Genomic DNA, 16,540 nt, shown 5'->3' on the forward strand with positions numbered 1-16,540 from the left:
AGTAATTTCAGACACACACCACTTTATTAGATGGGCTCAAGTTTAGGATAGCGACAGACTAAGAGAAATATCCGTTTTGGGGGATTCATAAAAAATAAAAATAAAAAAAAGGCTCTGTTTGTTGTGGTAGAGCTGTAGGCTCAGCCCTAACTATGTGCTCTCTCTCTCCTCTGGGTCTTCCTGGCAAATGGCCCAGGAACACAAGGAAGACACAAAGGACAATGATTTTGGAGCCAGTATGCCCTTCCCCCCCCTTTGAGGGGCCAACTCTCTCTCTATAGTATCCATAGGACTGACTATTGAAATGTGTGTTAGTGACACTATTGCATCCATGTTTGGTATGTATCTGAAATGTGTCCCCTGAGGAGAACTCTGAAGACACTGTATGTCTTATTTGCATTGGTCTAGATGCTGTGACATCCTGTGGAGATTGGGCCTATAGTAACCTGATCACCATCACCTATAGTAACCACATTATACTTGGTATAATTTGATTGGTCAAGGGTGTATATATGTATTTTTTTTTAAAGACACCTTCAAATGTAAAAAATGTATTTTGTTTCTTATCCTGTAGTATGCCCATGAAATATGAAATGCTTCTCTTGTTAACTATAGTAAGCTAGGTCTGTTTTTTTTGTTTTTTTACTTTTATTTAACTAGGCAAGTCAGTTAAGAACAAATTCTTATTTTCAATGACGGCCCTAGTTTTTTTTACATTGTCAGCTCGGGGATTCGATCTTGCAACCTTTCGGTTACTAGTCCAACGCTCTAACCACTAGGCTACCCTGCCGCCCCGATTAGTTCATGGTTTGTCTGTATGCCTAGATTGTGATTGCTATGTTAATGCCAGTATTTCCTTATATTTGAATCCATTCATTTGACCAAGTTATTAAATAATACATCTGCATTCGCTTCTCATGACCATTTCTTGATCTTAGTCAGCCAAACGCATAACACTTGATTGCACATGGTTTTACTATAATGCTAAATGGAATCAGATGTAAACGTTAATAGCCTAACAGCATAGTCTTAGTACGGGTCGCATGTGAGGTGTATAGATAATATATATATATATATAAATATATATATATATAAATATATATATATATATACAGTATATCAGATATTAACACACTACAGAGCTACATAGTACTGTGTGAAGGAAAGTGACCGTGTGTGGGAGAGGGGGGTTGAGGGCATCAGGTGGGTACAGAGTACAGTACCTCTCAGCAGCCTGGTTCCACAGAAGACACAGGGACTGGCCAGGTTTGACCCTTGGCCCAGGGGTGTGAATACGGTACACCACCTCGTCACTCTTATTCAGGGGCCGTGACCCACGGCCCTGCAGGCTGGCAGAGAAAACCTACACAACAAGAGAAACACCATTACAGTACAGAGCAGGATGAAGTTGCCCCCCAAATGCTTTCCCCAATATTGACCAATACTAAGGATTGGGGGAAGGTAAGCTGACCCTAGATATGTGTCTACAGTTATTATGGGCAACTTCTATTTGGTTTTAGCTCTAAAGACCAACTGGCAGAAACCAAGGACAGAGCCTCAGTGGACAACATCGCCCCCTGCTGTTTCTGACCAGCACAAAAGTTACATTCGGACAAAAACATCCTGACCTGTAATACCATAGTACTCTCCTATAACTTGATGATCATTTATTTACCTTCATTTGTCCAGATTAAGCCTATCGGTTAAGCCCATATTCCAGTAGCCGAAAGGTCACTGGTTCGACTCCTACAGCCCACCAGCTGAACAATCTGTCGATGTGCCCTTGAGCAATGCTCTTAACCCTAATTGCTCCTGTAAGTCACTCCGGATAAGAGTGTCTGGTGTATAAAACAAAACTCACTCTTTTACAACAATGACTTTGGGGAAAAATTGCAAGGGGGGCATCCCATCTCCAGTATAGTTACCAATCAGTCTGGAAGTGCTAATAGCTGCCATGATTTGGCATTGAGTGTGTGCGGGTCTGCTTGCCTTGCCGTTGAGGGCAGTGGTTTTGTCATTGGTGAGGAACCAGTGCTCCGTGCTGTACTCTGTGAGCTGCACCCGGCGGCAGGCTGAGAGGGAGAGGGTGCCCGCGGGCAGGGCTGGCACCTCAAGGAGGAACTCTGGCAACTGGAATGAGTCTGAGTTCTTGCCTGTGAACATGTGCCCGTTGATCTGGGTAGGGTACCAGTGGTAGGCAGAGATGGATATATAGGCGCAAGTGTCCAGTATGGTCCTCCCCCTTTGAAAATACCAACAAATCACACTCTTATTCTACTCATATAGTATTTGTAACAGTGGGAAATAAGAGATCTACTATATGAGACCATAGTCGACCTTAGACAATAGTGTCCACATTAGCAGAAATAATAGACTGCACTGCTCTGCTTGAGTTAACCACAATCCCCCCCATGGGCAGGACTGACCTTTGACCCTGTGCTCCACACTGGGACTGTGTGAGGAGGGAGAAGGCGAAGCGCTCAGCCACCTCTGCCAGCTGACTCAGGCCCTGCGTGTCGACACGGCTGGGGTTTGCCATGGCACACAGGAGGTCATAGGTCAAACCACGGCTGCTGTCAGCAAGAGGGGTCCGCTCTGCCTCCTTCAGCACCTTGGCGAGCAGAGAGAGAGAGAGAGTGGAGGTGTTTATGACTAAGATACATATAGCCAGTAACCTAAGAGCCCCCTATTAAATCCACACACACACACACACACACACACACACACACAATACCTGTGGGTTATGAGTGACAAGTGGCATTCGGTGATTCCCTGCTACCATACATACAGTACAACGCAACTGACAAACCCTTTTGGAACCTTTTTTTCTAAGAGTGTGTTGGTTTATTTCTAGTACGGAGGTGACAGTTATTCCCTGTGCCCTCAGCCCCCCGCTCTGCTCTCACACACTTGACTTGGCTAGAGGCTGATTGGTTCAGATGAAGTGACAGTGTAACAGCGAGGTGCTGCTAGAGTCAGACAGTCAGTGACAACAGAGACCTTTTCAAAAGGAAATTCCTCTGCAGATCTGTCACTATTTTGTATGGGAAAAGGCTGCCCTTTGGCAAAAGCAGACAAACTCAAATGCGACACACACTAAGCACACACAAAAACAAAAACCCACACAAACAGATCACTTTTAATAATGAACAAAGCCAGTTTGAAAAAAAGTCTCCCTCTGTTCTCTGTCTAGCCTTTGATTTCCCCTCTCCCTCCTCTCTCACCTTCCCCATTGCGACCAGCACGGCGGTCAGTTGTTCTGGTGTCAGCTGGGCTGTGGCCTTGTTGAGCAGGGCCTGGAGCACCCTATCCAGTATGGCGCTGTCCAGAGGCTGCTGGAGCTGGTCCAACAGGGCCCAAACCAGCTGGGCCTCTGTGTCCGATACCAGGGTCACGTTGGCCAGCCCATACTCAGGGTGCACCCTGGCCCCTCCGCTGGCTCCATACAGCTCCACGCGGAAGCGCTTGGGCGAGGGGTTGGATGAGGCCTGGTCTGGGGTGAGGGTGATGTCCAGCCCAGTGCTCCTCTGGCCCAGGTCAAAGGTCAGCTGGCCCTCTTCTTTTAGGAAGTCCATCCCGGCCACGGCGGGCCAGACCAGGGTAGGGCCTACTGCCTCAGCCCGAGAGAGTTCCTATAGGACGACAACGAGAAAGGAGTGTGAGGTCATAGTAGGATGGAAAGATTGAGGGAGATGGGAAAGGTGGAAAATAGAGAGAGAGAGAGAGAGAGAGAGAGACGGATGGATGGATGGATGGATGGATGGATGGATAGATAGGGAGATACAGTAGGTGTTGCAACAGAGCTTTATGCATGTACAAATATGAGAGGAGAAGAGGAGGTTGAAGACCTGTGGCGAAATAGAAGGAAAAAGGGATGGATTGATGAACAGATGAATTTGGACTCTGTGACATAAATATGTATCCAACTGATGTTTTCAGAACATCATTTCGGTCTGAAAGATGAAAGGAGATAACCTTGTCATATGTAACATGGAGGTGGAGTGCTAGTAAGTGCACTCGACAATCTCCCTTTTGATCCGCAATATCAAAGGCTGGGATTACAAGTGAATGTCGGCCCCCAGCTAGGCAGTGGATCAAACACACAGAGCTCATCCCCACCCCTGGGAGAGAGGCAGGATGGGAGGAGAGGGAAGACACACACACACACACCGTTAGACCTTGAAGGTCACAAAATTAGGTCAGCTTAATTAGGTCAGGGTGAGGAATGGAAATCTGATTTGGTGAGTTAGACAACACAACAACTTGAATAAGATGGGACATTTTCGACCAGAAGGATGTGAGAGGTTACAGAGGGAGACAGTGTGAGAGGATGTGTGGTAGTGTGGGAATGTTTGGCAATATATAAAAGTATTATTTTATGTGAACGTGTGGAAATGTGAAAAATATTATTACAAAAAGATATGTGTGTGAGTATTCCATGTGTCTGGTGTGTGAGTGTGCTTGTTTGTGTGTGCACTGTGAAAATGTCTCCTGTGCATGTGTGTGAGTGTGTACTGTGCATTATGTGTATATTTCTCACCAGCATGCGGTAGTGTACGGTGATGGTGGAGGCTGTGCTGGCCTCTCTGTACACCTGCAGACTGAGGCGGGTGGTCTTGAGGTGTGCTACGGGCAGTCTGGAACCCACCGCAAAGTAGACCAGTCCCCGGGGGTCATCGCTCTCCAGCATGGTGACATTGGCAAAGCGGGCACTCTCGTTGATAGCAGCGCCAACACCCACCTGGTAGATCTCAACCAGGAACCAGGCCTGGTACTCAGGTTCCTATGGCAACACACATTCATATGAGGTTGATGAAAGGCTATCTGGTTGAAGATTGAAATACATAAAAAGGGAAAAGGATGAGAAATAGAAATAGGGAACATTAACATGGGATTATGTGCCCCAGCCATAATACTACAGTACAGTACGAGCAATGTTTATAATTTTTTTAAATAGAATTGAACCCTATGCCACATACTGGTGGACGGGTCCTGCAGCCTCCAGAAGTGAGTCTGGGACTAATTCTTCTCATTCCCAGGTCTGAGGGCTGTGTCATATACCAGCATTGTAGGGGGAGGGGAGGAAGGGGTAAGGGATTAGGAAGCACAGCAGACAGACTGCGCTCGATAGGAAGAGGCGTGTGGAGGTCTGCCCTAAAATATCCCAGACACACAGACAAACAGCAGAACAGGAAGTGGGCAGAGGCTGGGTGAGCTGCCTGGTAGGACCACCAGGGAGAGGAGAGGAAGGAGATGAGAAGAGAGGAGAGGACCGAGGCTGTGATCACACCACAGGGGCTTCCTGCCCTCCTCCTGTGAGCTTACATTGATGCCGATGCCACCTTCAGCCCATTCTCTCTTCAAACCTCCACATAAACATACTGTATATCCTCTGACGGCACAGCAGAAAGATATCGTGTGAAACACGAGGGATGTATGGCCTGGGAGAGAGCTACTTTATAAGGACATCATGCATGCTCCTTCAGTGGTCAGTGGTCCAAATGGAGAGGAGTTTCTGAGAGTTTCAGAGTACTGTGAGACTCATCTGTTCTGGTCCCCCTTGACCTCTAACCTCTAGTATGACCTGGGAATCACCTGGTCTTGTCGGACCTCCATGCTGAGGACACAGAGGACCTGTCCTCTCCTGCACAGCGCGGTGCCTGAGGTCTGCAGCAGCTCCCGGGTCAGGTTGACACCGTTGTTGACCAGGGACAGTTCCGCCCTGTTGAATGTGGCCCGCCACATCACCTCAACGTCCTCAAAGGCCCTGCACGGGGGAGGCAGAAAAACAAGAAAGAAAAAAAAAAAACAGTAAAAAAAATATACATATTTTTCCGGAGGCAGATGGGTCTCACATCAAACACACAGTGCCCCTTGCTTGTATCACACTACTTTTGATGACGATTTTACCACCACTGTTATTGCTGCTACTCTTTGGTTTGCTGACAGCCGTATGGGCAGAGGAATGTTGCCGAGGATAAAACACTGAGAAACACACCGGTTCTGTTGTCTCTGTAGGTAGAGTAGGGCCGTTCTGTTCACTTCTGAGTCCTCATCCAGAACCTGACCCAGCAGAGAACTCACACTGAAACCCACTATCCCATTATGGAAATCACTCCCTGAGAGAGAGGGAGAGAGGGAGGGGATGGAAGGAGAGAGAGACAGAGTTAAGTGACTAATTCCTTATACTGTTCCCTGCATGTACACTGAGGAGAGCATTCAACAAATACAGCGCATCAAGCTTCCAATTCTCTTGTGACCGTCCCTTTGATTATATCATCAATTATATTCAAATGAACAGTGGAACAGATTTCACATCACTGGAATGATGTCAGATGTCTGTACCCTGGGACCTAATTTAGGAATTGTATTGGAAAACAATGACCTATAGAGATTCAATTGTATTAGACAAACTAGAGCATGACATTAGCTTGAATTGACTGACCAATGGATAGACTAAAGGAGCATGTGACAGGGGAGCCTGAGGCCGATATGGCCGTTTCAGTGTTTTACCTAGGATTATAATTTTGGCAAAGGAGCTGAAGCCCTGCTTGTCGGGTCCATCTGCGATCTGTGCCCCTCCCTCTGGCTCACTAAGGTAGATGAAGAACACTTCCTGTCCCTCGGGCTCCGAGTCGTCTAGGATGAGTAGGCTGACCTCGGCCTCGCTTTGCCCCTCCTGCAGTGACACCAGGGCGGACTCCAGCCTGAAGTCCTGCCCCTCCAGTGCCAGGGTCCTGTTGGGTTCCAGAGCTATGGGGAGAGGGGCACCTCCGACACTCCCGCCCCCATAAGCCTGGACCCTGACCCTCACTGGCCCAGTCAGGCTCTCAGACCTGTGCACCTTGAGGAGCACTTTCCTCTCCTGCTGGCTCCCCTCCTCCCTGTCCTCTGCTGTCTGAACCAGCCCCGGCCCGATGCTCAACACCCCCCCGCTGACATCACTGGCCAGGATGGTGACAGTGGCCACGCTGTGTTGGGGGGTGAGACGGGGCCGGGAGTCGCCTGAGTGGGGGTCACCACCACGGCTCAGTACCTGAACGTCTGTCAGGTTGACATAAAAGATCTCATCGGGCTCCGAGAGCACATCGTCCAGTACAGACAGACGGATCGAGGCGGAGGTCTGGCGAGGCGAGTCGAAGAACAGCTCTCCGTCCTGCACGGCAGTGAAGTCCTGTCCCGCCAGGGCGCTGCCCGACGCCGTCTCATAGGATAGGCGGGTACGGTTGCTACGGAAACCGTAGAGCCGCTGGACATAGAGAGTGATGGTCTGCACGTCCTCCTCGATGACCAGCTGGCGGGAGTCCGGGGCGAACTGGTACAGCCCTAGTGGCTCGACCTCTGCCACCGTGAACCCTGACCTGGAGAGGGAAACAGAGATTAACATCACACCATAGCTGTTATATCATTCTAACAGCACTATTACATACAGCATGCAATCTTCAGCCAGAACGCTGTCCCGTTCCAACTGTTGTGTCTACAGTATATAGGAGTGTTATAAGCCTGGCAGGTGAGTCTAGCTACTGTACCTGAGTCTGGCTACTCCAGGAGCAGGTGAGCTGGAGCCGGCTGCAGTGAGGTGGAGGGCGTAGGCCGCTGGCTCAGACACATCAGGGAGCGCCTGGAGGGACACAGCCTTGCTCCTCTCTCCATGGGCCAGGGTCACCGAGCCTGAGGAATACGACAAACACACTCAGACAACGCCCTCAGACAACACCCTACATACACACTATGAGTTTGGTCATTTTGTAGGGCGTTTATTGGTGGTGGTGTTTGGGGGAAAAAAGAGATGTAAATGAAACTGGAAGAGGTGGAATGTGTCTGGTGGGTTTACACTTATCAGCCTATTCAAATGTCCCTCCTGTGTTTAGAGAGAGAGAGAGGAAATGAACAGGGAGAGACTTCCACATCTCAGATAGACATGTCACCAAACCTCTTCTCAAGCTCACAGCAGTGAGTTTCCCGTCTGAGGGCCTTTACCTGAGCTGGGGGTGATAACTCCAGGCTTGAACCCAACTGGAGCCTGTCCAGGGGGGTACCCTGCGCGCCACTCCACCCTCACCCCCCCAAACAGCCCCGTCCGGGACACCAGCGCCTCACACGCACCCGTCTCCACACTGGAGACTTGCAGTGCCAACGAGGCAAAGCCCACCTACACACACACACACACACACACACACACACACACACACACACACACACACACACACACACACACACACACACACACACACACACACAGAGGAGAAGGAATAGGGGATGATTTCATAAGTGTTACATTAAAGCCCGGGACAGATCTAATAGACAACATGTTGAGATGAGACAAAGCAAAACTCGACCGTTTTTAGAAGTATGTGCTATAAGAACAGCTGTCTAAAGATGGGGCATTCAGACTGAGAAAAAAAACTAGACGAATGGTTGAGACCGTTTCCCCTGTAACTCTCTACAATGACGTGCTGAAACCTTGAAACAAGGTTGGCGTTGGGATTGTCCACAACCCTGTGTACCGCTGTAATGCTCAGATAGTACTGTCGGGTAGTAGAAGAGATGGTAGTGGTAGCTAGCTAGGTCAATCGCCTACGTCGTGGTCACCACCAAGCTGGTCAACAGACTGAGAAGAAATGTATGTTACACGAGTCTGCCATAGGTCCTGACAGAAAGAGGTTGGGTGTTCAGAGGGAGGGGCTACCAACCCCAGACCAGTAATTCAGTTAGATACAGAGCATCCTCCTCATCTTGGGTCAACGTAATGTGAGACAGGAGGTATAAACATGGGTCGAACTAAGGCCCAACACATACAGTACATACTGTACACCTTTGCTTCCTCATTGGGACAATAAATAAAGTTATAGCTCCGGGGAGAACTTTCCCCTGAGCTGAGATCCCCAAATCCTATCCTTAAACATTAGTGGGTCAAATGCAAAACTGTCCCAAGATCAGCGTCTAGGTGCAACTTCACCCTACTCAATAAAGTTATTGACTCATACCTCAGCGCTGGCTGCTTCCTCTGGGACGGTCACTATGGCGACCTTGGCCTCCAGCAGGAGGCGGGGTGGGGAGCTGAGGAGAGGTCCCAGAAGGCTCACGTCTGTTAGCTCCACAGTGAAGTTCACACCCACTGAGAGAAACACCTACAAGACAGAGAGAGAGAGACAGAGATTCAGTCTGGTAAGCATGACTACAGAGGCAGGGTCAGTGACAGGGCATTGTAGCCAAAAGGGTACTTCTACTGGAGATAGGTTTGATCTTATTAGGTCATTTGTGATGTTCATCATTACAAATTATGCAAAAACAGGAAAACTATATAGATTCAAAGTTATCTACATGCATTGCCAGGAACTATACAAATTCAGTTGCGGGATGAATGCATGATCCCCATTGATGGTTATAAATCATAGAAATACATTGGGAACCCTGGTCTTGAGTATACTATCTCTGGCCCCAATGGTCCCTTACCTGACTATTAATTGGCACGTGAACAGAGGCTGAGTCCTCCCCATCCTTGACCAGGGCTCTCCCCACAGCTGCCTCTCCCAGCAGCTCCTGTCCATCCAGCCCAGGCCCAGTACTGATCCGGTAGCCTACACTGGCGTTGCCGAAGGCTCCAGCCTGCCGTGTCACCTTCAGGGTCAGGAGTCTCCCCAGCCCAGCCCCCATCCCTGCCACCACCACTGCCTGCTGCTCCACCTCCAGCCCAAACAAACCGTGCGGCTCGTCGTTGGCCCGAACTCTGAGTCGGGTGCTACTGCGGTTGATGTCCAGGGTGGCGCCGCCCTCTACGGTGCTCAACCTGAGCGTGTAGAGCTCCTCCAGCTCGGGCACGGCGTCAGGTAGCAGGGCGAGGACCACCTCTGCCCCCCTCTGACCCTCCAGGATGACTACAGAGCCGCTGAGGCCCGAGAAATCCCCTGATGTGTCAGAGTCACTCAGGATCTGCCAGTGCACCTGAAAGACACACACACACACATCTATAACGTATATGTGAATTGGCTGTACGTTATAGGACCTACAGCTTAATGACAGTGTGAGTCTATTATAAACTTAATGCATTATCAATAAATTCTCTGAGTACATATGAAACAAAGGGACACACTTAAAGCCTGAGCATTGCCTATAAAGCCTATTGCTGTCTGTAACTGTACAATGTCATCCCCCGAGGTGGTCTTACCGTGATGTTGCCCATGACGCCCTCTCTGCGTGTGATGAGGAGGGAGATGTTGAGTGGCCCCTCTCTGTCTGTGGGCTCACTGTACACACGCTCTCTAAGGTCCTCTTCCGTGAACTGCACTATGCCATTAGGGTCACCAAACTTCTCAATCTGAGACACACACACACACACACACACACACAGAGAGACAAAGACACGCCATCACCATGACTAAGAGACTCTTAAATATCAATAGGATGCAACAATGGTTTAAATACAACTGGAGTGCATATTAAAATTGAGATGTCACTCGTTGGGAGGGTGACATACCTTGAGCGTGACAGAGCCCGCTTGGGGGTCAATGTCCAGGTCTCCTGAGAGGAGCTCAAGCATGACTACAAAGGTCTCCGCCACCTCCACCTCCCCATGGGGGAGAATACTCAGATCGATGATGCGTAATCCCCCCTCCCCATCTCTGAAATGAAACGATCCGTTCACAGGTTCACCAATGTCTGTGTTTACGGGTGGTAAGACCTCTTTGGTGTTGGGACCCAGCATGCTCCATGTTATCTGAGGAAATGACATGAATTATTCAGATGGGCTGGTATGCATCACATTCATGCTTATGAAGACATTTAGATGAAGACGAATACATTTACATTACTTACCAAATATTTTATCAACAAATCGATTCCTTGTCAAAAACACATTATCCATAATATTGACTTATTCCACATTTTGTGTTACAGTCTGAATTCAAAATGGATGAAATAGATTTTTTTCTCATCCATTTACACACAATACCCCAAAATGACAAAGTGAAAACATGTTTTTAGAAATGATTTCACATTTATTGAACATGAAATATAGAAATAACTAATTAACATACAGTACCAGTTAAACGTTTGGACACACCTACTCATTCCAGCGTGTTTATTAATGTTTCGATTTTGTACATCGTAGAATAATAGTGAAGATAACAAAACTATGAAATGACGCATATGGAATCATGTAGTAACCAAAAAAGTGCTACAAAAATCTAAATATATTTTACATTTGAGATGCTTCAAAGTAGCCACCCTTTGCAATGATGACAGATTTGCATACTCTTGGCATTCTCTCAACCAGCTTCATGAGGTAGTCACCTAGAATGCATTTCAATTAACAGGTGTGCCTTGTTAAAAGTTCATTTGTGGAATTTCTTTCCTTCTAAATGCGTTTGAGCCAACCAGTTGTGTTGTGACAAGGTAGGGGTGGTATACAAAAGATAGCACTATTTGGAAAAAAAACAAGTCCATATTATGGCAAGAACAGCTCAAATAAGCAAAGAGAAATGACAGTCCATCATTACTTTAAGACATGAAGGTCAGTCAATCTGGAAAATGTCACGAACTTTGAAAGTTTCTTCAAAAGTTTCTTCTTCAGTCGCAAAAACCATCAAGCGCTATGATGAAACTGCCTTGACTGAGGACCGCCACAGGAAAGGAAGACTGCTGCAGAGGATGAGTTCATTAGCTTTACCAGCCACAGAAATTGCAGCCCAAATAAATGCTTCACAGAGTTCAAGTAACAGACACATCTCAACATCAACTGTTCAGAGGAGACTGCGTGAATCAGGCCTTCATGGTCGAATTGCTGCAAAGAAACCACGACTAAAGGACACCAATTTGAAAAAGAGACTTGCTTGGGGCAAGAAACACAAACATTAGACCGTTGGAAATTAAATTCGATTTTTGGTTCTAACCACTGTGTCTTTGTGAGACCCAGTGTAGGTGAACGGATGATCTCTGTATGTGTGGTTCCCACCATGAAGCATGGAGGAGGTGTGATGGTGCTTTGCTGGTGACACTGTCTGTGATTTATTTAGAATTCAAAGGCACACTTAACCAACATGGCTACCATTGCATTCTGCGTCAATATGCCATCCCATCTGCTTTGCACTTAGTGGGACTATCATTTGTTTTTCATGAGGACAATGACCCAACACCTCCAGACTGTGTAAGTGTAACAGTATAACTTTAGACCATCCCCTCGCCCATACCCGGGCGCGAACCAGGGACTCTCTGCACACATCAACAACAGTCACCCTCGAAGCATCGTTACCCATCGCTCCACAAAAGCCGCGGCCCTTGCAGAGCAAGGGTCTCAGAGCAAGTGACGTCACCGATTGAAACGCTATTTAGCGCCCACCACTAACTAGCTAGCCGTTTCACATCCGTTACATAAGGGCTATTTGACCAAGAAGCAGAGTGATGGAGTACTGCATCCGATGACCTGGCCTCCACAATCACCCAACCTCAACCCAATTGAGATGGTTTGGGATGAGTTGGACTGCAGAGTGAAGGAAAAGCAGACAAAACGTGCTCAGTCTATGTGGGAACTCATTCAAGGCTGTTGGAAAAGCATCCCAGGTGAAGCTGGTTGAGAGAATGCCAAGAGTGTGCAAAGCTGTCATCTAGGCAAAGGGTGACTACTATATATTTTGATTTGTTTAACACATTTTTTAACACATTTTTGGCTACTACATGATTCCATATGTGTTATTTCATAGTTGTCTTCACTATTATTCTACAATATAGAAAATAGTAAAAATAAAGAAAACCCTTGAATGAGTAGGTGTGTCTAAACTTTTGACTGGTACTGTAAGTTTTCACACCCTTGAGTCCATACTTTGTAGAAGTACCTTTGGCAGCGATTACAGTTGTGAATCTTTCTGCGTAAGTCTCAAGAGCTTTCCAATCCTGGATTGTACAACATTTGCCCATTATTCTTTTCAAAATGCTTCAAGTTCTGTCTAATTGGTTGTTGATCATTGCTAGACTTCCATTTTCAGGTCTTGCCATACATTTTTAAATAGATTTATGTTAAAACTGTAACTCGGCCACTCAGGAACATTCACTGTCTTCCTGGTAAGCAACTCCAGTGAAGATTATTGCCCTGCTGAAAGGAGAATTCATCTCCCAGTGTCTGGTGGAAAGCAGACTGGAACAGGTTTTCTTCTAGGTTTTTGCCTGTGCTTAGCTCCATCCGTTTCTTTTTTATCCTGAAAACCACAGCCCTCAACAATTACAAGCATACCCATAACATGGTGCAGCCACCACTATGCATCCCTCAACGATTACAAGCATATCCATAACATGTTGCAGCCACCACTATGCTTGAAAATATGCATGCAGTGGTACTCAGTAATGTGTTGTATTGGATTTGCCCCAAACATAACACTTTGTATTTAGGACAAAAAGTGAATTGCTTTGCCACATTTATTGCAGTATTACTTTAGTGCCTGGTTGCAAACAGGTTGCATTTAAAAAATATATTTGCATTCTGTACAGGCTTTCTTTTCACTCACACTAATAATTGTATGTGTGGGGTACAGAGATGAGGTAGTCATAAAAAAATCCTGTTAAACACTATTATTGCACACAGGGTGCAACTTATTATGTGACTTGTTAAGCACATTTTTTTCTCCTTAACTTATTTACATTTGCCATAACAAAGGGGTTGAATACTTAACGACTCAAGATATTTCAGCGTTTCATTTTTTATTAATTTGTAAAAAATGTATTTTTAAAAAACAACATAATTCCACCTCACGGGGTATTGCGAGTGTCAAAATCATCTCAATTAATACATTTTAAATTCACGTGGTAACACCGCGAAATGGAGAATAAATCAAGTGGTGTGAAAACTTTCCGAAGGCACTGTAGGCTAATAACATTACAGTGTCATTATGTTAAGCAACATAGAATGAGTGTTGGACATCTATCTGGCAGAGAAACGATGACGGTGAACATGCTCTTGTACTACGAGGTCAGAGAGACCAAAACATGGCGGTTATACACTAGTTTCCCGAACACAGATTCAGGCTCGTCCTGAACCAAAAAGTACTTTCACTGGAGATTCTCCATTGAGCATCATTTTTAGTCTGTGTCCGGGAAACTGGGAGCATATTTTTTAGTCTGTGTCCGAAAGTTGCTAAGATGTCTATAGGCCTAGCAAGTACAGGCGGCTGTTAGCACCTTCAATACCATTCCATTCACGCCATTCTAGCCATTATTATGAGCCATCCTCCCCTCGCCAGCCTCCTGTGGAAACAAGAGGAGAGAGAAACCAGACAGAAGAAGTGGATGGTCCCAGTAGGCTTACCGTAGTGTTGCCCACTAGCCCGCCCACCCTCTCCAGGATCAGGCTGAGTCTCAGGGTGCTGTCGGGGTTCACCAGGGTGATCACGCTCTCGTTCAGGAAACGGACCACGCCGTTGGGTGAGTCGCTCTTGGCGATGGTAACTCTGGCGACCAAATGAGTCCCCAGTATGGCTCCGCCCGTGGCGCTGGACAGCTGGATCTCAAACGTCTCGGCATACTCCCTGGAAGAAGAGTTCCAACATGCTCATTACTGGTCTCTCTATGTTCACATACATTTCTTTATAGAAAGTCTTAAGGCCGGTTCAGATACAACATCAGACACAAAAGGAGAGACGAGATGAGTCAAAACTAGAGAGTTTTGGAATTTTGTGTTGTAGAACAGCTGACTAAAGACAGGGCATTCAGATCAAAAAGGTGACACTGTAAAAATGCCTCAATAAGCAAGTTTCCATCCACACTATTTATGCTAGTAAAGTCCTACCGTATGAAAAAAATAATCACGACAGCTGTGATGGAAACAGGAAGTTTCTGTACAATTGTATGAATGCCAACAAATTATTTGTTCGCTTGACATGGTGAGATCTTTTTGTCTCAGTAAAATGAATTCTGCGAGAAATGGCGGTGGAAACGTCTTTATGCGCAAGTATTTATATAATAATCATCATATCGAAGTACACTTGGAGTCACGTTGCGTTCTCCTCCCACTTCAACTAGGGAAAGCATGCAGTTTATTAGGCTACAGATGATATAAGTTACGGTGAACTTCACAGGGTGGTGAAAGTGCACGTTGATCTTGATGCTCCTTTCCAATAAATATCGATGGTCTTTTTCTGGTGACATGATGATCGATGCTTGACTACCATTTGACAAATAACATTCTCTCGCTCTTATCCATAATAAAAATGAAAAAGGACATTTTGTGAGCACTACGTCATCACGCACTGATTTTTATCCTCAACAAATCTGTTTGTTAGAAACACTTCACTGTTGGCAAAATGCACATATTATCATAAAGCAGATTTTAGAATATTTGCACGAAAATCTGTCTCCAATTCGATGGAAACATAGCTATTGACGTGATTAAACTTGGAAACAAAGTTGCCACTTTTTGTACTAAGGTCTTGGATCCAACAAGTCTCGTGAAACTGGTTGGGAGAATGCCAAGATTGTGTAAAGGCAAAGGGTGGCTACTTTGAAGAATCTCAAATATAAAATATATTTTGATTTGTTTAACACTTTTTTGGTTACTACATAATTACATATGTGTTATTTCATAGTTTTGCAATCTTAATGATTATTCTACAATGTAGAAAACAGTAGAAATAAAGAAAAACACTCCAATTTGCATACCACCCCAACAGATCCACAGATTATGCAATCTCTATTGCAGTCCACACTGCCCTTTCCCACCTGGACAAAAGGAACACCTACGTGAGAATGCTATTCATTGACGACAGCTCAGCGTTCAAAGCTCATCACTAAGCTAAGGACTCTGAGACTAAACACCTCCCAATGCAACTGGATCCTGGACGTCCTTACGGAACGCCCCCCCCAGGTGGTAGGGGTAGGTAACAACACATCTCAATTACCTCGACTAACCTGTGCCCACGCACATTGACTCTGTACCGGTACCTTATGGACAGGTGAAGTCGGAAGTTTACATACACCTTAGCCAAATACATTTAAACTCAGTTTTTCACAATTCCTGACATTTAATCCTAGTAAAATTCCCTGTCTTAGGTCAGTTAGGATCACCACTTTATTTTAAGAATGTGAAATGTCATAATAATAGAGAATTATTTATTTAAGCTTTTATTTCTTTCATCACATTCCCAGTGGGTCAGAAGTTTACATACACCCAATTAGTATGTGGTAGCATTGCCTTTAAATGGTTTAACTTGGGTCAAACTTTCAGGTAGCCTTCCACAAGCTTCCCACAATAGGTTGGGTGAATTTTGGCCAATTCCTCCTGACAGAGCTGGTGTAACTGAGTCAGGATTGTCGGCCTCCTTGCTCGCACACGCTTTTCAGTTCTTCCCATTCATTTTCTATAGGATTGAGGTCAGGGTTTTGTGATGGCCACTCCAATACCTTGACTTTGTTGTCTTTAAGCCATTTTGACTTTGGAAGTATGCTTGTGGTCATTGTCCAATTGAGTCAAATTATGTCAATTAGCCTATCAGAAGCTTCTAAAGCCATGACATCGTTTTCTGGAATTTTCCACAGTCAACTTAGTGTATGTAAACGT

The 16,540-nt window shown here is 46.0% G+C and overlaps 1 protein-coding gene across 2 annotated transcripts in view; it reads right to left on the minus strand.

Annotated features, from left to right (window-relative positions):
- Window positions 1–16,540, minus strand: part of adgrv1 (adhesion G protein-coupled receptor V1) — a 212,527-nt gene that overhangs the window by 101,706 nt on the left and 94,281 nt on the right. For both annotated transcript variants that reach the window (XM_036935476.2, XM_090190170.1), the window contains 15 exons: window positions 14,294–14,513; window positions 10,478–10,717; window positions 10,169–10,318; window positions 9,457–9,945; window positions 8,988–9,131; window positions 7,981–8,152; window positions 7,530–7,671; window positions 6,514–7,361; window positions 5,999–6,119; window positions 5,596–5,767; window positions 4,541–4,783; window positions 3,225–3,632; window positions 2,427–2,611; window positions 1,990–2,242; window positions 1,224–1,363 (listed from right to left, as the gene is read on the minus strand). In XM_036935476.2, the coding sequence (XP_036791371.2) occupies window positions 1,224–1,363; window positions 1,990–2,242; window positions 2,427–2,611; window positions 3,225–3,632; window positions 4,541–4,783; window positions 5,596–5,767; window positions 5,999–6,119; window positions 6,514–7,361; window positions 7,530–7,671; window positions 7,981–8,152; window positions 8,988–9,131; window positions 9,457–9,945; window positions 10,169–10,318; window positions 10,478–10,717; window positions 14,294–14,513 (3,927 nt within the window). The remainder of the gene's footprint in view (window positions 1–1,223; window positions 1,364–1,989; window positions 2,243–2,426; window positions 2,612–3,224; window positions 3,633–4,540; window positions 4,784–5,595; window positions 5,768–5,998; window positions 6,120–6,513; window positions 7,362–7,529; window positions 7,672–7,980; window positions 8,153–8,987; window positions 9,132–9,456; window positions 9,946–10,168; window positions 10,319–10,477; window positions 10,718–14,293; window positions 14,514–16,540) is intronic.

The sequence above is a fragment of the Oncorhynchus mykiss genome, chromosome 11, assembly GCF_057628025.1.
Source record: "Oncorhynchus mykiss isolate SJ-2025 chromosome 11, ASM5762802v1, whole genome shotgun sequence".
Lineage (NCBI taxonomy): Eukaryota > Metazoa > Chordata > Actinopteri > Salmoniformes > Salmonidae > Oncorhynchus > Oncorhynchus mykiss.